Source organism: Oryza brachyantha, chromosome 3, assembly GCF_000231095.2.
Source record: "Oryza brachyantha chromosome 3, ObraRS2, whole genome shotgun sequence".
Taxonomy (NCBI): domain Eukaryota; kingdom Viridiplantae; phylum Streptophyta; class Magnoliopsida; order Poales; family Poaceae; genus Oryza; species Oryza brachyantha.
Genome location: NC_023165.2, coordinates 20221486 through 20237922, shown reverse-complemented (window position 1 = coordinate 20237922; position 16437 = coordinate 20221486). Strand labels below are relative to the sequence as shown.

Genomic DNA, 16437 nt, shown 5'->3' with positions numbered 1-16437 from the left:
TTGGCTGGAGAGAGATCTCGGGTGACGTGTTTAACTAGCAAACATATAATCCCCCAAATGTACGATGATGAATCCTATGTTAGGTTGGTCTAAAACTAGCTGCAAATCGTCTACTCGAATCATGAATAAAGGAGCTAGTACTGGTGATGATGCCTAATTCATTTTGCTTTGCTGATGTGTAATCATTTTTAGAAATTCTTTCACCGATATGTTTACTTATTGATTGATACTGTCATGTTAATTCCTTCCCTAATGATGTCATATTTACTTCCTAGGATAGATATATGGGCCCTTTACATTCACTATTAATGATGCAATATTTGGGCTGCAGCTGGACTAAACTCGCATGTACTATTTGACTAATGTTGGGCTGTATCTGTACAGGTGGGCCGAATTTTACGTTTTTTTTTCCTTGAACAGCCCAAATTAAAACTTTGTTTAATCCATGCAAAAGTATTATATCTGTGTTGTTAAGTAAATTTAAAAGCAAAGCTGAAGGATTAGAAAAAATAACAAAATTTAGTAAGAGAAATAATCCATGTTTATCTCCTTACTCTTGCCAACACTCAGACATATATAATTAGTGCTAGAAAATAAAAAAATAAAAATATTTGGAAAGGAACTGTTTGGGCACGGTGATCACGGTGACCCCGGCCACTTTGGCTGGCCGAAGATCGTGCCGCCGGTGGCAGGCGGCTCGTCGGCGGCGTCCATCCCTTCGGCCGTCGTCGGCTCGGCGTCGGCCGGCGGCGCCTCGCCATTGCCCACCATCGCCCAGGCCGGCGCCGTCGGCCTGACCTGCGCGGGGTTGAGCAGCGACGCCCACATGGCGACCTGCTCCTGCCGTGTCGCCGCGTCCTCCTCGTGCGGCGGCTCCTCCATCAGCTGGCCGCCCGTCCTGAATACCAGCTCCGGCGGCGTGCGAGCCGCCGCCGCCCACGGCAGCGGCCTCCCCGCCGCCGGAGGAAAACCCCACAGCGCCGGGTAGCGCGCGCGCGCGGCGGCGCCGGCGAACGGGAGCCACTTCCCCGCCCTGGCCGCCGCGTCGGCGGCGGCGCGCCACTGCAGCCCGCCGCCGTCAGACGCCGGCGGCGGCGCCAGCAAGAGCGCCGCCTCCTCCGCGGAGCGCGTCGCGCCGGCGCCCCTCGGCAGCGGCCGCGCGGCGGCGTACGGCGGCGGGCAGCCGAGGAGGAGGAGGAGGCCGATCACCGTGGTCGTCGCGACGGCGGAGGCGAGGATGCCCATGCTGCCGTCGTGCGCTTCGTTCGTTCCGACGAGCAGCGAGCTGAGCCTTAGGACTAATATAGCGCCGAGCCGTGTTGACCGTTGACCAGAGAGAGATTAGGATGAATAGCGATAGGAGGTCAGCGTGATTTAGGTTGGTCATGCATCCAGTCCAGCATTGCTGTGCATGGCATGCATGCGGTTGACCTAATTCGAGAAGAAAGTCAAAGCGTGTGTATTTTGCTTCAATCACGGTGGGATTAGGGCTTAAAAGCCCATTAAGCCGTGTACTAACTCGAAAAAACAAGTCCAAAGTAGAATGGGCTGGGCCAGGATTAGCCCATACGGCCCTGCATGCTCACGGGCCCGTTTGGGATACCACCACGGAATTAAATGTTGATGGGCCCATCCTTCAATTTCAGTGTTGGATCAGGCCAGTCGGGTCGGTGGACCCTGAAGATAGCACCGACTTGTTGTTTTTCTATACTAGGTAAATTGCACGTATAGATTTTTTTTTTGTAACTAACCAAAGGTTTTTCGTTGTCAAGTTTTTTAAGAGATAATAATGAGTGGCATCACATATTTCAATTTGGGAAGTTGGCAGGATGGTGGTTGGCACATTTCACCGCACACCGTCACCACTACGCTCTTTTATACAATTATTATCTATGTCTTTGAACTACAGGGCTGTAATTACAATGGAACGAATGTAGTATAGAGACTCACTGACGGCGGTGCGAATCTGAAATATTGAGAACTCATGCAATTTGTTTATCCTAATTTTTGACTAAATTCAAGCTCCCAGGTAATACAGTATTGATGTTGCATGTCACTTTTAAAAAAAATGTTTCATCTTATATGTACATCCCTAGTGTTGTATTAGCGTATGACTTGAGTAGAGAATACTGTCTATTCAAACACCACAATACATTGCATGAAGTTACATGCCATTGTCTTGTTCCATATCCACATGCCTCATTCTTCTTCGTCCACACGTCTCTATCGCGTACTCCCCGTGTCAAAAAAAAACAATTCTACGGTATCCGTGTTCAACGTTTGATCATCCGTCTTATTTGAAAATTTTTTAAGAAATTAGAAAAAAATAGTCATACGTAAAGTACTATTCATGATTTATCATCTAATAAAAACAAAAATATCAATCACAAAAAATTTTAAATAAGACATAGAGTCAAAAATTATAGGTAAAAAATTGGTTTATTTTGGGACGGAGGGAGTATGATTGTGCTATAGCGGACTACTAGCTAGACCCACTTAGAAATTATCTTGCTTATTTTTTAAAGTAGAGACATGAGTTTAGGACATCCCCAATATATATATGGACCAAATATATGGTTTTTTGCTATTTTAATTTGCATAATTTATAAAAATAGCAATAAACATAAGATAGGACTCACAAATCACGATAGTTATAGCTCTCTCACAGGAGAAAAGAGAGGTAAATATTCAACTTGATATCTATAAATATTACAGTTGGTATGATAACTACTATATCAGATTTGAGATACTTAAGGGTACGTTATCTGATACCTATACATATCGAGTTTGATCCATAAGTATTAGATATAAGTACATTATCTGATACCTATCGATACATGATATAATCTAAAATAAAAAAAATTATATTATAAAATTAACATAATATAAGAGTGTATAGTACTATAATACTTATAAGAAGCACGCAAAGGATCCCGTGGGTTCAACTAGTGCATCCAAAGAAGAGAAAAAAAAAGGAAAATATAGTAGACTTGCTTTTATCTCTCAACTGTTACAAACATTCTGTAGCTTCACAACTTTCAATGCCTCAAACAACTTCACAACTATTTATTTTTATATAGTTATCATCATTATTGTCAACAATAGTATGGTCAAATATTTTAAAAATTAACTATTAATAATTTTAAAAATATTTAGTTTGAAAATACTATGACAATATGTGTAGATGAATCATAAAGAATATTTTAATAAAACGAAAATTCATTTACTTTTAAATATATTTTAATAGAAAATCACAAGCACAGATATATTTAGAAGATCTTATCACTGTCCAAACGATAAGAATTATAAAATTGAAGAGAGTACTAGACAACATGTCCATGTGAAACTACATAATGACGTCTGCCAACTTGCAACCACCAATTAAAAAAAAGGGAAGATGGGCTAATCGTTCTAGCATCAAAGATAAATTTAACTCATATAAATCAACAGTGTGAGTGGGAGAGGAATGCCAAAGTTGGCTCAGATGTGATTGTTTGACTTATTTAAGGAAAAAAAGTCAAACATCATCTTATATATGTGTTTGGCTTACAAATAAAAATATTTTATAAATAAAAAACAATATGTACGTATTATTAGCAATATAAAAGTAAAGACTAAAAAATAAGGGTTAATCAGATACGTACCATTACAATTTTATCATACAAAAAAATATCATTACAATTTAACAAATCGTTTTCCCTCAAGCCGATTGGTATATACTTACGATGGGGCATTTTAGCCATTACAAAAATACAGTACACCCGAATCAACTACGAACGGCCGACCGGCGTATACGGTGGCGTCCAGCAAGTTTGAAGCAATTTGTAATGGCATCCATGTGATTTGTTAAATTGCAATGACATTTTTTTCAATCCGATAAAATTATAATGGTACGTATCTAATTAACCCAAAAAATAAAGTACAATGAAAACTCCAATATCTACTTTACAGGTTAAAAAAATTAAGCTTTAACATATAACACTCCAATATCTACTTTACAGGTTAAAAAAAATTAAGCTTTAACATATAACTCTAAGTAAAAGCGAGAAGATAACCTAATTCTTCGTCCAGAATCCCCGAGCCAGCACCTGCAGCAAGCAAATCCAAAGCTGAACCTTGCATTAATTGTGGCATGCAATTAATCTTCCCAAATACTACATGGAATTGAAGACGGGAAAGCGATCCCTGATCAGTCTTCACTAAGTCCATATATGATCGAGCCTTAATTAGCTACAGCATTCGTGTCATCGCATCCACCAACAACCAAAACAATTTCTACAAATGAATATAACTATATAAGTAGATAGCTCAACGTTCATGTTTATCTCTATAACTTTAGTTTTTCTTGTGGTGATGGAAGTTTCTTTAGATGGTTTGGGCGACAAATCCCAAACAATTTCGGTGAGCACGTTTTTTTAAAAAAAAGCTAAACATTACGTTTTCTTTTAAAATTATATAAAATTGCTTTAAAAGCCATAATAATTTATTTTTTATGTTTATTATAGCTAATGACTTATTATTAACTAATGAGATACCCCATTTAGGTGATCATCATTTTTCTTTCCTAGCCTTCAAACTCGCCCTAAATCGCTTTAATTTGGACAGTGCCTTAAAGAGATTAAAGGAAGGGCATGCGTCCATCACCTGTTATGATTGCATTGATGGGATCTGGCTAGATATGAAGGGCTCATCTTTTGGCTTTCGAGTGAAAAAAAATTAAATGGCATACTTGCAAAAAATATTATTATGTGGATAAAAATTTTATATATAGGTTCGTAGTGATTTAAAAGCGAATACTGAAAAGTAAACTTTAATAAAAAAACTCTAAAGCTAATTTTAAATTTAATATTAGAAGTTTAAATTTTAGTTTATAAGCATAAGTAAAAGCGAAAAGATAAAAAGAATGGCTTGACAGGAGTGCTGATTAACCTTTGCAGAAAAGTATTGTTGTCTGTGATCTCTTCCTTCACCCTGGTAAAGCTGAGGGATCGGTTTCACTAGGCTGTCGATATCGATATGTTGTCGAGATGTCTGGGGATTTGATTTGATGCCTAAACTTGCCGGAACTAAATTAAACCTAGAGGTAAACTATGGAACAAAAGTATGCCAAGGAAAAAGTGGCTATGTAGCAGGGTTAAATTTAATGGGGGTGATTGTGCATGCAAAAATCAAGCGACATATTTACAAATAAAAAATAATTTATGGCATGCAAAAGCCAAGCCATAATCACGAAATAACTATCGAGTCCTTAATTAACTAGCAATACACACGGCCTACACTAACTAACTAGAGATGCACACAACTATTTAATTTTTTTTAAAATATATAAATCCATGTAGGTATAGTCATGCACCCATGATTCTATATAAGTTTTCTCTATAAATTTTCTTGAAAAACTTTTCTATAAAATCTTTTTAACTTTTCTAACAGTTAATTAACTTATTTATACCCTGAAAATAGCTATAAGAAAGATAACCCATTAGTCATTTAGTCTATCAACTTTTCTAAGAGTTAATTAACTTACTTTTAGCTTTGATTGGCCAAGATTGCAGACAAGGTTTTGGGCGTACGTGGTTACCAACTAAGAACTGTTGCAAGTAGATGACACCAACAAAAATTACAAAAAGCCCTTCCATTCAACCTGATCAATGCATTGCCCAACAAATAAGGATTCCAGGAAAATAATATTATTGCCGCATGCATCTCTATGCAAGCTCAATCTATGAAATCCAACACACTGATTAATTAAGCAATTCCCTTTTTTCCACGTATGTACCAGTACCATGCATAATGATGCACATAATATATTTTATTTGAAGTAGCTGATAGAGAAAAATTAAGAGGTTAATTAACGCGGTGGCTTTCTACGATCGATGGACTAACGAAGGTTTCCTTGAATGTAAATTTCACGAAGCTGGTGATCGTTTGGCCTTCTAAGGAAAAGACTAAACAAAATATTTATAAATAAAAAATAATTTATGAACAATACTTTTATACGTATTCTTAGTGGTATAAAAACAGAGGCTAAAAAATAAGCTACAATAAAAAACCATAAATCAGATTTAAATTTAAGATTAAAAATTTAAATTTTAGCTTCCAAGCTGTAGAATATATGAAAAGACGGGGGTGTAGTTTCCAACAAACCCCATGATATAGTCGACTGTCCGGACAAGCTAGAACACTGACAAATTTTATAGTCGTTCTTCGAGGGAAATTACTACGGGACAAATTTATAGTTGGTACGAAATGCAGTGAGAAATAATGCTCTAGAGATTCAGATCTTGATGTACAAGAAACTCTCATAAATAAGGCCATGTTTAGTTAAAAAAAAATTCACCCAAAAACATCACATCGAATCTTTAGACATCTAAACAGAGCATTAAATATAGACGAAATAAAAAAACTAATTACACAGTTATGTGATAAATCGTGAGACGAATCTTTTGAGCCTAATTAGTCCATGATTAGCCAAAAGTGCTATCGTAACCAACATGTGATAATGACGGCTTAATTAGGTTAAAAAGATTCGTCTCGCGGTTTCCAGCCGAGCCGTGGCATTCGCTTTTTTATTTTTATCTAAAAATACCTTCTGACATCCAGTTAAACCTCTGTTATGACACTTAAAATTTTTTATTTTTCCACCAAAACACCCCTAAATTGGAGGAAAGGATTAGGTACGGCTGTTTGAGCTAAGCCTCACCACAAAAAAAAAACGTGCATCCTCGCACTCGTGAAGAACAAGGCATCATCTTCTAGAAGGCGTACATGCATCGGTGATGTCAGAGTGAAGATGAGCAAGCTTTCATTTTTTTTTCTCTCTCGTCTCTGTTAGGACGGCAAACACAGAGAAATTACTTGTTTTCCAAGAGCTTATTTTAATATTATAAATAGTACGTTTTTTCAATATAGTTATCGAATAGTTATTTTCAAAATATTAATATATTTTAAATTTTAAATAGTTGATACTTAACTTAATTATACACTAATAAATCACTCTGTTTTGGGTATTGTTTTTTCTTCTTTTTCTTCTTTTGGTCACATGTAACGTGACAGAGTTTTTGCTGTCCTCTCGAGAGAAGAAAAAATGATTTGGTCAAGCACTACGGCGCTCACACTTTATTAATTCCGCGTATGGAATGCAATCTCACATGTAAAGTTGATAGCTTGAGTGCGGTGGAGATAGGGGTGAATAATAAGTCAGCTCGTTAATATTAACGAGCTAAAATACTGGCTTAACTTAGCGCTGCTTGCTAGTTGGCTCGTTAACAAGCTCTATCTCATTTAAATCATCTTTTTAATTTATTAATTGGCAAAATTTTCTATAGGGCATCGAAAAAACACGTAATTAGCCCGTGGACACCGTAAGGTCACGAATTTACTGTAGGGCACCATAATAAAAATATGGTAATTAGCTATAGGACACTCCGACCAATTTTTTTTATCATTTTCGGAGTCAAAAATTCTAAAAATGACGAGATTGCCCTTGGTGACCAACCCGTTATGCGCCCTTATCGCCGCTGGGTTGCCACTATCGCTGTTTGCTCACTCGCCCTGTAGGCTAGGGTTCGGGTGTGGTGAGCCGCCGAGACCAACTGAGTTTGGTTTGACTGGACCCAATCGACATAACGGGTTGGCCACCGAGGGTAATCTCGTCATTTTAGAATTTTTGACTCCGAAAATAATAAAAAATTGGCCGGAGCGCCCTATAGCTAATTACCACACTTTTGTGGTGCCTTGCGGCAAATTCATGATCTTATGGTGTCCACCGGCTAATTACGTGTTTTTTTAATGCCCTGTAGCAAATTTTGCCTTATTAATTTATCATTTTTCATATATTAACATAACAGTAGACACCAACTGACAATGAATCACTAAATATAATATTTTGGATGTGATTATAAGACCAAACACTAGTTAATAAATCCTAAAAATATAAAACTATAGTTATATTTGGTACTAAGGAGCTAACAAGCAATTCGCGAGTTACCTCGTTAAGCTCATAAGCTAAAAGGCTAGCTCTGCTCAACTCATTAATGCTACGAGTTCAAGTTAATCCGAGTCAAACTTGTTACGAACCGATCCGAGCCATAAACTTCGAGCTTTTTGTTCACCCTTTGTGGTGATTGTTGCGCACCAGTGAGTGTACAATAATAGATGAGAAAACATAAGGATAGATGAGAGGTTAGGTTTCGTCTATTTTATTATACCAATTGTCTAATATTTTTATTTGTTATCTGCTTGACTTATGTAATCCTGTTTTCATATAAAATCCGAAATGTCAATGTAACCTAATTAATCCACTCATTCTCATTATTTCACCTAGTCTCATGCTTTGCTCTCGTGTATCCGTTGGACACTTGATTGGACCAACTTTCTCAAATACCATCCATAGGACTTTATCCTTTTCGAGTCTTTGATTTGTCATGTCATCTTAGTCGAAATACCACCACCATGCCCACCCTAGCCTTGTGCACCGTCTCCCTACATGTGGATGTCAATGAGGTCCATCGACCTTCTCATTCCCTGCTGCCACCCTATCCAGAGATCTATACATCCTTTTCCTCTAGCTACTTCTGTAATACGAAACCTATACCCATATCATGTGTCTTCAAAAGGCTCTGTTACTAAACGTTCTATCACTGTCTTCATATACATATTACTGACCTTGCAACTTGCCCCTCCTATTCCATCCATGCGGTTCTCGTGACGACACTGTTACTTAACCACAACATGGCCTCTCTCTAAACTAGTATTAGTAAACTATACCAACCGTCCTACCTAGCTCATTCACGATGCATTTGGTTGGTGGGTTGGAGCGAACCTATTTTTGGGTTTTTTTGGTTTGGAATGGATGGATAGGTTGGACCCTGTAGAGAAATATTCCTCCTAAATTTAGGTTTAACTGGCCATCAAAACCGTGGCAGATGAGTTCAACCCACCTGGGTCGACCCCATGTCATTGCCTTTCATCGCCTAGCATATATAGCTCTCCAATGTGTGCGTGCACTGTTGCCAAGGGATGCTCCTTCGTGCCCACCCCGTGTTGCCGAACCCCTTGCGTGCCCATTGTTGTTGAACCCATTCATTCGTGCTCCCATCGTTGACATGCCCTCCGCCCGCTGGACTTGGGAGAGGAGGGGGAGGAGACGACGATGCCTACAAGGAGGGAAAGGAGGAGGAGGAGAAGGATGGCGACCACTCCTCCACAAGCCCTTCGGTCAAGCTCCTCCACGCTTGTCCGTTGAGCCCTTGCGTGTCTGCTGTCACTGAGCCCGTTTGTTCATGCTCATGTCGGCGCCATGCTCTCCACGTGTCGGATCTAGGAGAGGAGGGGAGGACTATGATGCCTTTGTACGAAGAGGAATAGGATGACAATGGAAGCCGCTCCTCCACAAGCCCTTCAGTCAAGCTCCTCCACGCTAGCTCGCCTGCGATCGCTAAGCCTTCCATTCAGCCATGTCCTCTTCACACTGGATCTAGGAGAGGAGGACGAGGACGATGGCTCCTGCAAGGAGGGGGAGGATGACTACAATGTCGGCAGCACCTCCGTATGCTTGTTGACCAAGCTCCTCCATGCCTACCCACCATCACCATGCCCCCCTTTGTGCGCCAGATGTTGGAGAGGAGGATGAGCTCCTCCATGCTTGCGCCAGCCGCCAGCCGAGTGACAGTGAATGCAAACGGTGTCCATCCACCCCCATCCTCATCCCTTCTAGTACCAAACAATAAATAGAGTTCATTCTATCCTTCAAACCAAATATCCAACTAGAATCATCCTATCTCAAACAACAGAGATATGTCTAACCCATTCACCTTGTCCTCGTACCAAACAGAGTCTTATATCATCCATCCATCCACCCCAACCCTATCTACTGTAGTGACCTATATCTCACATCACGGTAGAAAAGCCAAAATGTCTGTGTTGTTTGCCAATTTCCCTGGCCTCCTCGTGCACATTGGCAAGAGGTAATAAACACTCCAAACTAGAGTATTACTACCTCTGTCCCTAAATATTACCTCTGTCTCTAAATATTTGACACCGTTGACTTTTTGACACATGTTTGACCATTTGTTTTATTTAAATTTTTTTATAAAATATGTAAAATTATATATATATATATGCATAAAAGTATATTTAACAATAAGTGAAATGATATAAAAATAATTAATAATTACGTAAATTTTTTGAATAAGACGGATAGTCAAACATGTATAAAAAAATCAACGGCATCAAACATTTAGGGACGGAGGGAGTATGTTAAAAAAAAAGTTGTTGGTTGAAAAATAATGGCTAGTTAGGTTACGGGCACAGAAAATATTTAGTCGCCCAACAAGACTGAGAATGATTCCTATCCAAACAAGACCGGAATATAAAGTCAGTACAAAATGTCCTATATGTAGAACCAGTGTCCTATGCATTTGAGGTCCTCCAACTATATATATTAATTGTAGCGAAAATTGACAGATTGGCGGACAATAATGCATATTAATTAGCAGGTGAAACAGAAGTAGTACGTGCCGTGCGTTGGCCGCGGGACAAATTTGACGATGGAATGGGTCGCATGCATGGAATCCATGTAGGCTAGGAGAAATTGATTGTGTCAATGCATAGTCGATCAATTGATTGATCAATTAGTGTCTTTTGTAGTTGTAGGGCCATATATGCTTGAATGCATGCATGTAGGGGACTATGGTATAGCCAATTAAGTCTAGGATATTCATGGATATGTGGTGGGACTTTTGCCTTGGATTGTGTTAGTCCCGATGCATGTTTTATATGAGTGTCATGCACGTTAAATAGGGTGTCACATTAGCAAAATTGCTAACTTGGCAGGGTCATTAAACGAGGGAGTTTTATGAGATGATCAGAGAGGAGTTTTATCCTATAAAACTCATTTGGCTCAGTCACCTAGTTTACAGTCTTGGTAACTATGTCATAAAACTATGCATTGAGATTGCCCTAAGCCGTTAAGCACTTTTTGCGTTGAACTGTGAGAGCTAGTATTATAAGTCTCTGTCTCTCTGAGGCCTTGCTTCAAGATATCATGTAAGGGAATGTAAGGGAGAGAGAATATAAGAGAGAAATGATGAGCAACCTCCAGCCTAATATTTTTGATTTTGTTTATACTTATAAACCAAAATTTAATTTTTAACTTTAAATTTAGAGTAGATTTTTGGGTTCTTTATTATAGTTTATTTTTCAGTATTTACTTTTATATCGCTAAGACATGTATGTATAAATTTTATTCATAAATTATTTTTATTTATAAATATATCGTTTGGTTTCCCCTAAAGAATTAAAGCCAAATGCCTGGTCTTATCTAGGAGTAAGGTGCAACCTCTGCATAAACCTAACAGAGATGAAGGACATAGACCAATAAATTAATACCAAATAAATAAAGTAAAATTATTACGGTGCATATTAGGGATGTATGCTAAATATGTCATAGAGTGATCAGTTATTTAGCAGGTGTAGAACTAGATAATTAAGTTTTTTTTTCCTTTTGGAATGCTGCCATACATGCAGGTATGATAAGATTTGGGAATGAAAATTAGTATTTTAGTATGAATTGAATATATAGGCAAAGCAGTGAATAGTAAACACAAAACTATTTAGAATTTGGATAAACCGCTGGAAAACTAGATGAAATATAGACTCAAAGGAGTTTTTTCTACGGGGTAAAACCACAAGCTAAAATTACTCTAGAATACCCATGCGCCTAAACCCTTTTTTAGAAGAAAAGCATTTTAGATGAAAAGATCGTTTCTATTCAAATCCTACAAAATATTCTATTTATCATTTGTTCCAAAGAGGCCTAGTCGGTATATATCTCGTCCACGGTGATAATTAGTTCCGATCAAAATTTCTCAAAAAAGAAATGGATTATATTTGCTAGTGGGTCACAGTACGAAGTGTCACTGTCCAAAATTTTGAGTTCCTTTGGATTTATAGCCAGTTTACTTTCAAATTTCTGTGAACAAAACAATCTGTTTAATAAAAACAGATATTTTTCAGTACAAAATCCCCAAATTTAAGAAGTTTATTTGTAATTCCGAAATGTTAAACCCTTACCAAATTATCTCATCAGCCTCCCTGCCTGCTTCTGATTCATCAACCGTTGTTCCTCCCTCGTTGATTTCCTCACCGACTACGACTGAATGCGACCTTAATTCGGAAGTGAAATTACAGCATTACAGATGAACTCAGCAAAATGAACGTTTTCACTTGACCGACGACCGAAATTTTCATCCTGTACCGACCAAAATTTGACCAAACGCAACGTTCTTCCCGTCGTCATTATGAAATTGTTTTTCAACAAAGATTCTTAAACAAGAAAAGCTTTCACACTGCATTCTTTAATTTTGTACCTTGAGTGCATGTGTACATACAAAGACTGCGTGCCAGGGACTTTATTAGTAGGTGTGATTTGAAAGGAAACAATCAACAGAGCGATCGATTAATTTGTCAAACGGTTGATCATTTTCAGATTTCACCATGACCGATGACTGGACTTACGTCTACTGAACACACGTGGACTCATGAAAAAAGAAAATTCAAATTCTTTCGGGCTTTACATGCCCTGGTTCAGTTTTTTTTTTTGTCACCTTAAAAGTTGGTACAAAGCTATAAACATATTTTAAAGAGATAAAAGTTGGTTCAGTTTTTTTTTTTGTCACCTCGTGTTACTGCCGTTCGATCATGATGTTATTATACTTATATCACGACGATATTACTATGTTACTGCATAATTGCAGTAACAATATTCATATTTTATAGTAACATGACATTATTGCTACGTAGAATATTGTATTGCTTTACTACAGCTATTGCCATAACATTAGTGTATACTACTATAAATCCTATAGATATTTCTTAAGATTCTAAATTTTAAACAATTTTATCTTTCACCTCATATATTATTTTTTAAAAACGTTTCTACCGAATAGTTAGAAAAAAAAGTGCTTTAAAAAGTCCGAATAGTTAGAATGTTACTGCATGACAAGGGGTGAGCTTCCCCTCTAAGGGGTTAACCCACATGGAAAACTTTTTGACCAATCTTTAATTATAGTGGAAATTAATTATAGTGGAAATGATTTTTGGGCCTAGAAAAAAGAGGTGGGAGGTGGGATGGACCTTGAGAAGCCTTAGAAGGAAGGAAGGTATAGAATAGCTTATGCTAAGGGGTACTAGACGCGCGCTACGCTGCGCACGGACTACTCATTTAATAAATAAATTTATAATCATACGAAATCATAAATCATAAATAGGAAAACCATAAAATATCTAAAACTGTGAACAAAGAAACAGAGAAGGGTACAATATTATTCCGTCGAACGGTTACCCAATAGTTGACCATCAAGATATGTTGCTAATATTTTATAGCATCATCAAAGGCAGTTCATGAAGGTTAATATAGGTATATAACTTCAGTTTGCAGTAAATCATTCGTCTTCACATCATATGGCAAACAAAAAGACAAAAACCATTCTATTCTATAGATACAGATCTTAAGCCCACCACCGAGCATGTCTCTCCTGTTACACATATTGGATGAAATAGATCTACAAACCATTGCATATACACAACCTACTCTGGGGAAAGGGGGATCATAGGAGCAGTGCCTGATGCCTTGAGCTTAATGGAACAGAGTAGAGTAGAGCAAATGCGTGCACAGATCAGCTGCACAAAATTTGCAATTTGTTAGTATTGTTAAAAAAACATGCATATGTTGTCATTGGTCGCCAAACAAACAATCCAACGATCTATCTGTAAGCATGCCAAAATTACTAAAGTACTGTCAAGGACAAACTATAGAAAAATGTCAGTTTCAGTTACAGGTTACAGCTAAACATTTGTGTCATAAGCAATAAATGCATATGATTCCTAATCTTTTTAAGTTCCATATCTTTTTAATTAAATTCATTACAATACTTCCCAGTATAGCATCTTGACATCTCTGAGATAAACAAATACACCACGATTCTGAATGCATTAAATCCACTGACCTTCCATCTTATTAGCAAACACCAGTTGTTCAATAGAATGGATATCCAGCGACTTTTGTGAAGCTTGATGCATATGAGTTGCAAGCATATCGCAATAGTATAGGAATTGTGGCGCATTGAATACCATTATCATGGTGCCTATGGTATTTTAATTTGTTGGACATGATCATACAACATATAATTAATCTAGCAAAAGCACCAGCAATCCAATATATCAATTATTTTGGCATTATACATCCAGAGTCATGGACTGAATTAAGCATCATTTCTTGCATGTCTAACCAACTGCAAAGAAGAAAAGAGCACCAAATAGCAAAAATATAGGACTATCACTCTTACTATTGCAGTAATTTATAGCCTAATCTTATTCCTTTTTTTTCCAAAGCTGAATACTAAATGAATTAACAAACAGTTATTGTAATGACGTTGAACCAGAAAACAACATATCATTATAATTTTGAGTATTGGGTAACAGTAAACAGCAGAGGAGGAATGCATGAGCATAATAAAATAGAGACGATGAATCACAAGTGAATCAACAACATACATCTAAACCACAAAGCAAGACAATAGGCCTAAATAAAACCTGATAGGAGATAAGAATAAGGCTGAGAACAATGAAACAAAAATTACTGAAACCTCACCAGAGACAGAAGTCGCCTGGGGCAAGGGCAAAGATGCAAAAAAAAAAAACCCCCCTCAATCAGGACCATACAATGCATGATAACCATTTTGTTGTACTTCTATGTGAAAAGGCATTGCATGAATAGATCTGAAGGAAGCGAAGCCAAACCATGTGTGCAATGACTGATTTCACTGCTTCTCCCAAAGAACACAAATATATCACCATATATAATATCTGGACTTGTCCACCAATTGTTGACTATGCAAAGAGTAAAAACTAATATATTTATTTGGATTGATTTAGTTCAATATATATCAAGATTAGCCTAAGAGTAAGTCAATTGGTAAATATGATTAGGAAAGATTCATGAACCAGCCTGCAGGTGTTAGAGATCTACTGGCATCTTGGTGATTTTAAACACCCTCTACAATAAAAAGAAGCAATCCGGGATCAGTGGGTAAGATAATTTCTGCAATAAGAGGTAAAAAAATGTTGGCAGCATACATCATAATAAAGATTGGATAGGAGCACATGATTAACCTGGAGCTAAAAATATATATGTGCCTCTTAAGCAGGGCGAAATAATGTGTATGTAGGTTATTATAAAACAGAATGGTTAACTAAAAAATTTCCATGTAAAGTGCTAAACAGAAGTGAAACACTTATTCAGTGCCAACTAAAGAGTAGTAAAATATAATATTATTCTTGTAATTTGTAAATACCTTAAAACTATTGTATGATCCTGTATTAGTCATGCAATCCAAGAGGCAGCTTGTTCCAAAGAATCTTAAATTAGATCATGTTTAAGTTAAGTTCTACTGAAGAGGAACAGATCTTCTATTGGACTTTAGCATATTTGTATAAACACAGTAAATTTACCTGCTAATATGTTGCAGAAATCCATTTATGTATTCTTGCTTCATACCTGTCTCTTCGACATGCAAAATGGAAAACTCATAAATTAGAACCGGTGATAGCTGAAACCGAGTATATATTAGCCATCTCAATGAATTAAACATATTGATGAGAGAGAATGGAAATTGAACTACTCAGAGAATGGAAATTGAACTACTCAATGGAACTGTAATGCACATTAGCAGTTGCTCATGTTAGACCACGTACAGAAATGCTCTAAGTGATGGATTGGCTCTCCTATAGAACAAAAGAAAAAAGAGTAAAAGCAAACCAAAAACCTTTGTCACAGCTATTGCGATGGGTCAGTGCTGTCATCGTAGTCATGGCCAAGTCGTCGCTCTCACCAGCCTCAACTCTGTTGCCGCACACACCCGATGTAACTGTACATATCTGGCATAGGGTGGCAAGAAGAAGTGTGAGATGTAGAGGACGGACAGCAAGAGAAGGGAAGCCCATAGATGGAGGGAGAGGAGAAGAGGGCAGTGGCTGCGGCATGTGCTCCTAATTGATCTGGTCACGGCCTGACCAGCTCCATGAGCGGCGATCGCTGCTCAAGACAATCGGATCTGACGAATCCCGGCTAGATCAAACAATGCACTAAGCAGCTGGGCGAGAGGGAGCCGGTGGTACACGCAGAGATGAAAAAGGAGAAAAAGACGGCACCGGCTAGCGTCCCATGACGGGAAGATCCACCAGTGAGGAGGTTGGCGTCGGTGGACACGTCGGCCCGACCTCCTGGCGGTCCGATATGACAACCTCGGGGAGGCCGAGCCGACGGCGATGGCTAGAGGAGGGCGAGGGCTACAATGGCACCGGCGTGTGCGAAGGGATGAGGGAGGAAGAGGGCAGGGACGGCGGCGGGGGGAGGAGGGCGAGGTCTCCTGCGGCTCA

The 16437-nt window shown here is 38.2% G+C and overlaps 1 protein-coding gene and 1 long non-coding RNA gene across 2 annotated transcripts; both read right to left on the bottom strand.

The window, feature by feature from the left end:
- Window positions 1-466: 466 nt before the first annotated feature.
- Window positions 467-1260, bottom strand: LOC121053990. The gene has a single exon (XM_040522755.1). It carries the CDS (start codon window positions 1243-1245, stop codon window positions 640-642), a length of 606 nt encoding a protein of 201 aa, XP_040378689.1. The 5' UTR covers window positions 1246-1260; the 3' UTR covers window positions 467-639.
- Window positions 1261-13338: 12078 nt separating this feature from the next.
- On the bottom strand, window positions 13339-16437 carry LOC107303719. The gene is made up of 3 exons (XR_001549740.2): window positions 15825-16437; window positions 15511-15556; window positions 13339-15055 (listed from the first exon to the last, which is right to left on the bottom strand). It is a non-coding gene; the product is annotated as an uncharacterized LOC107303719 (long non-coding RNA).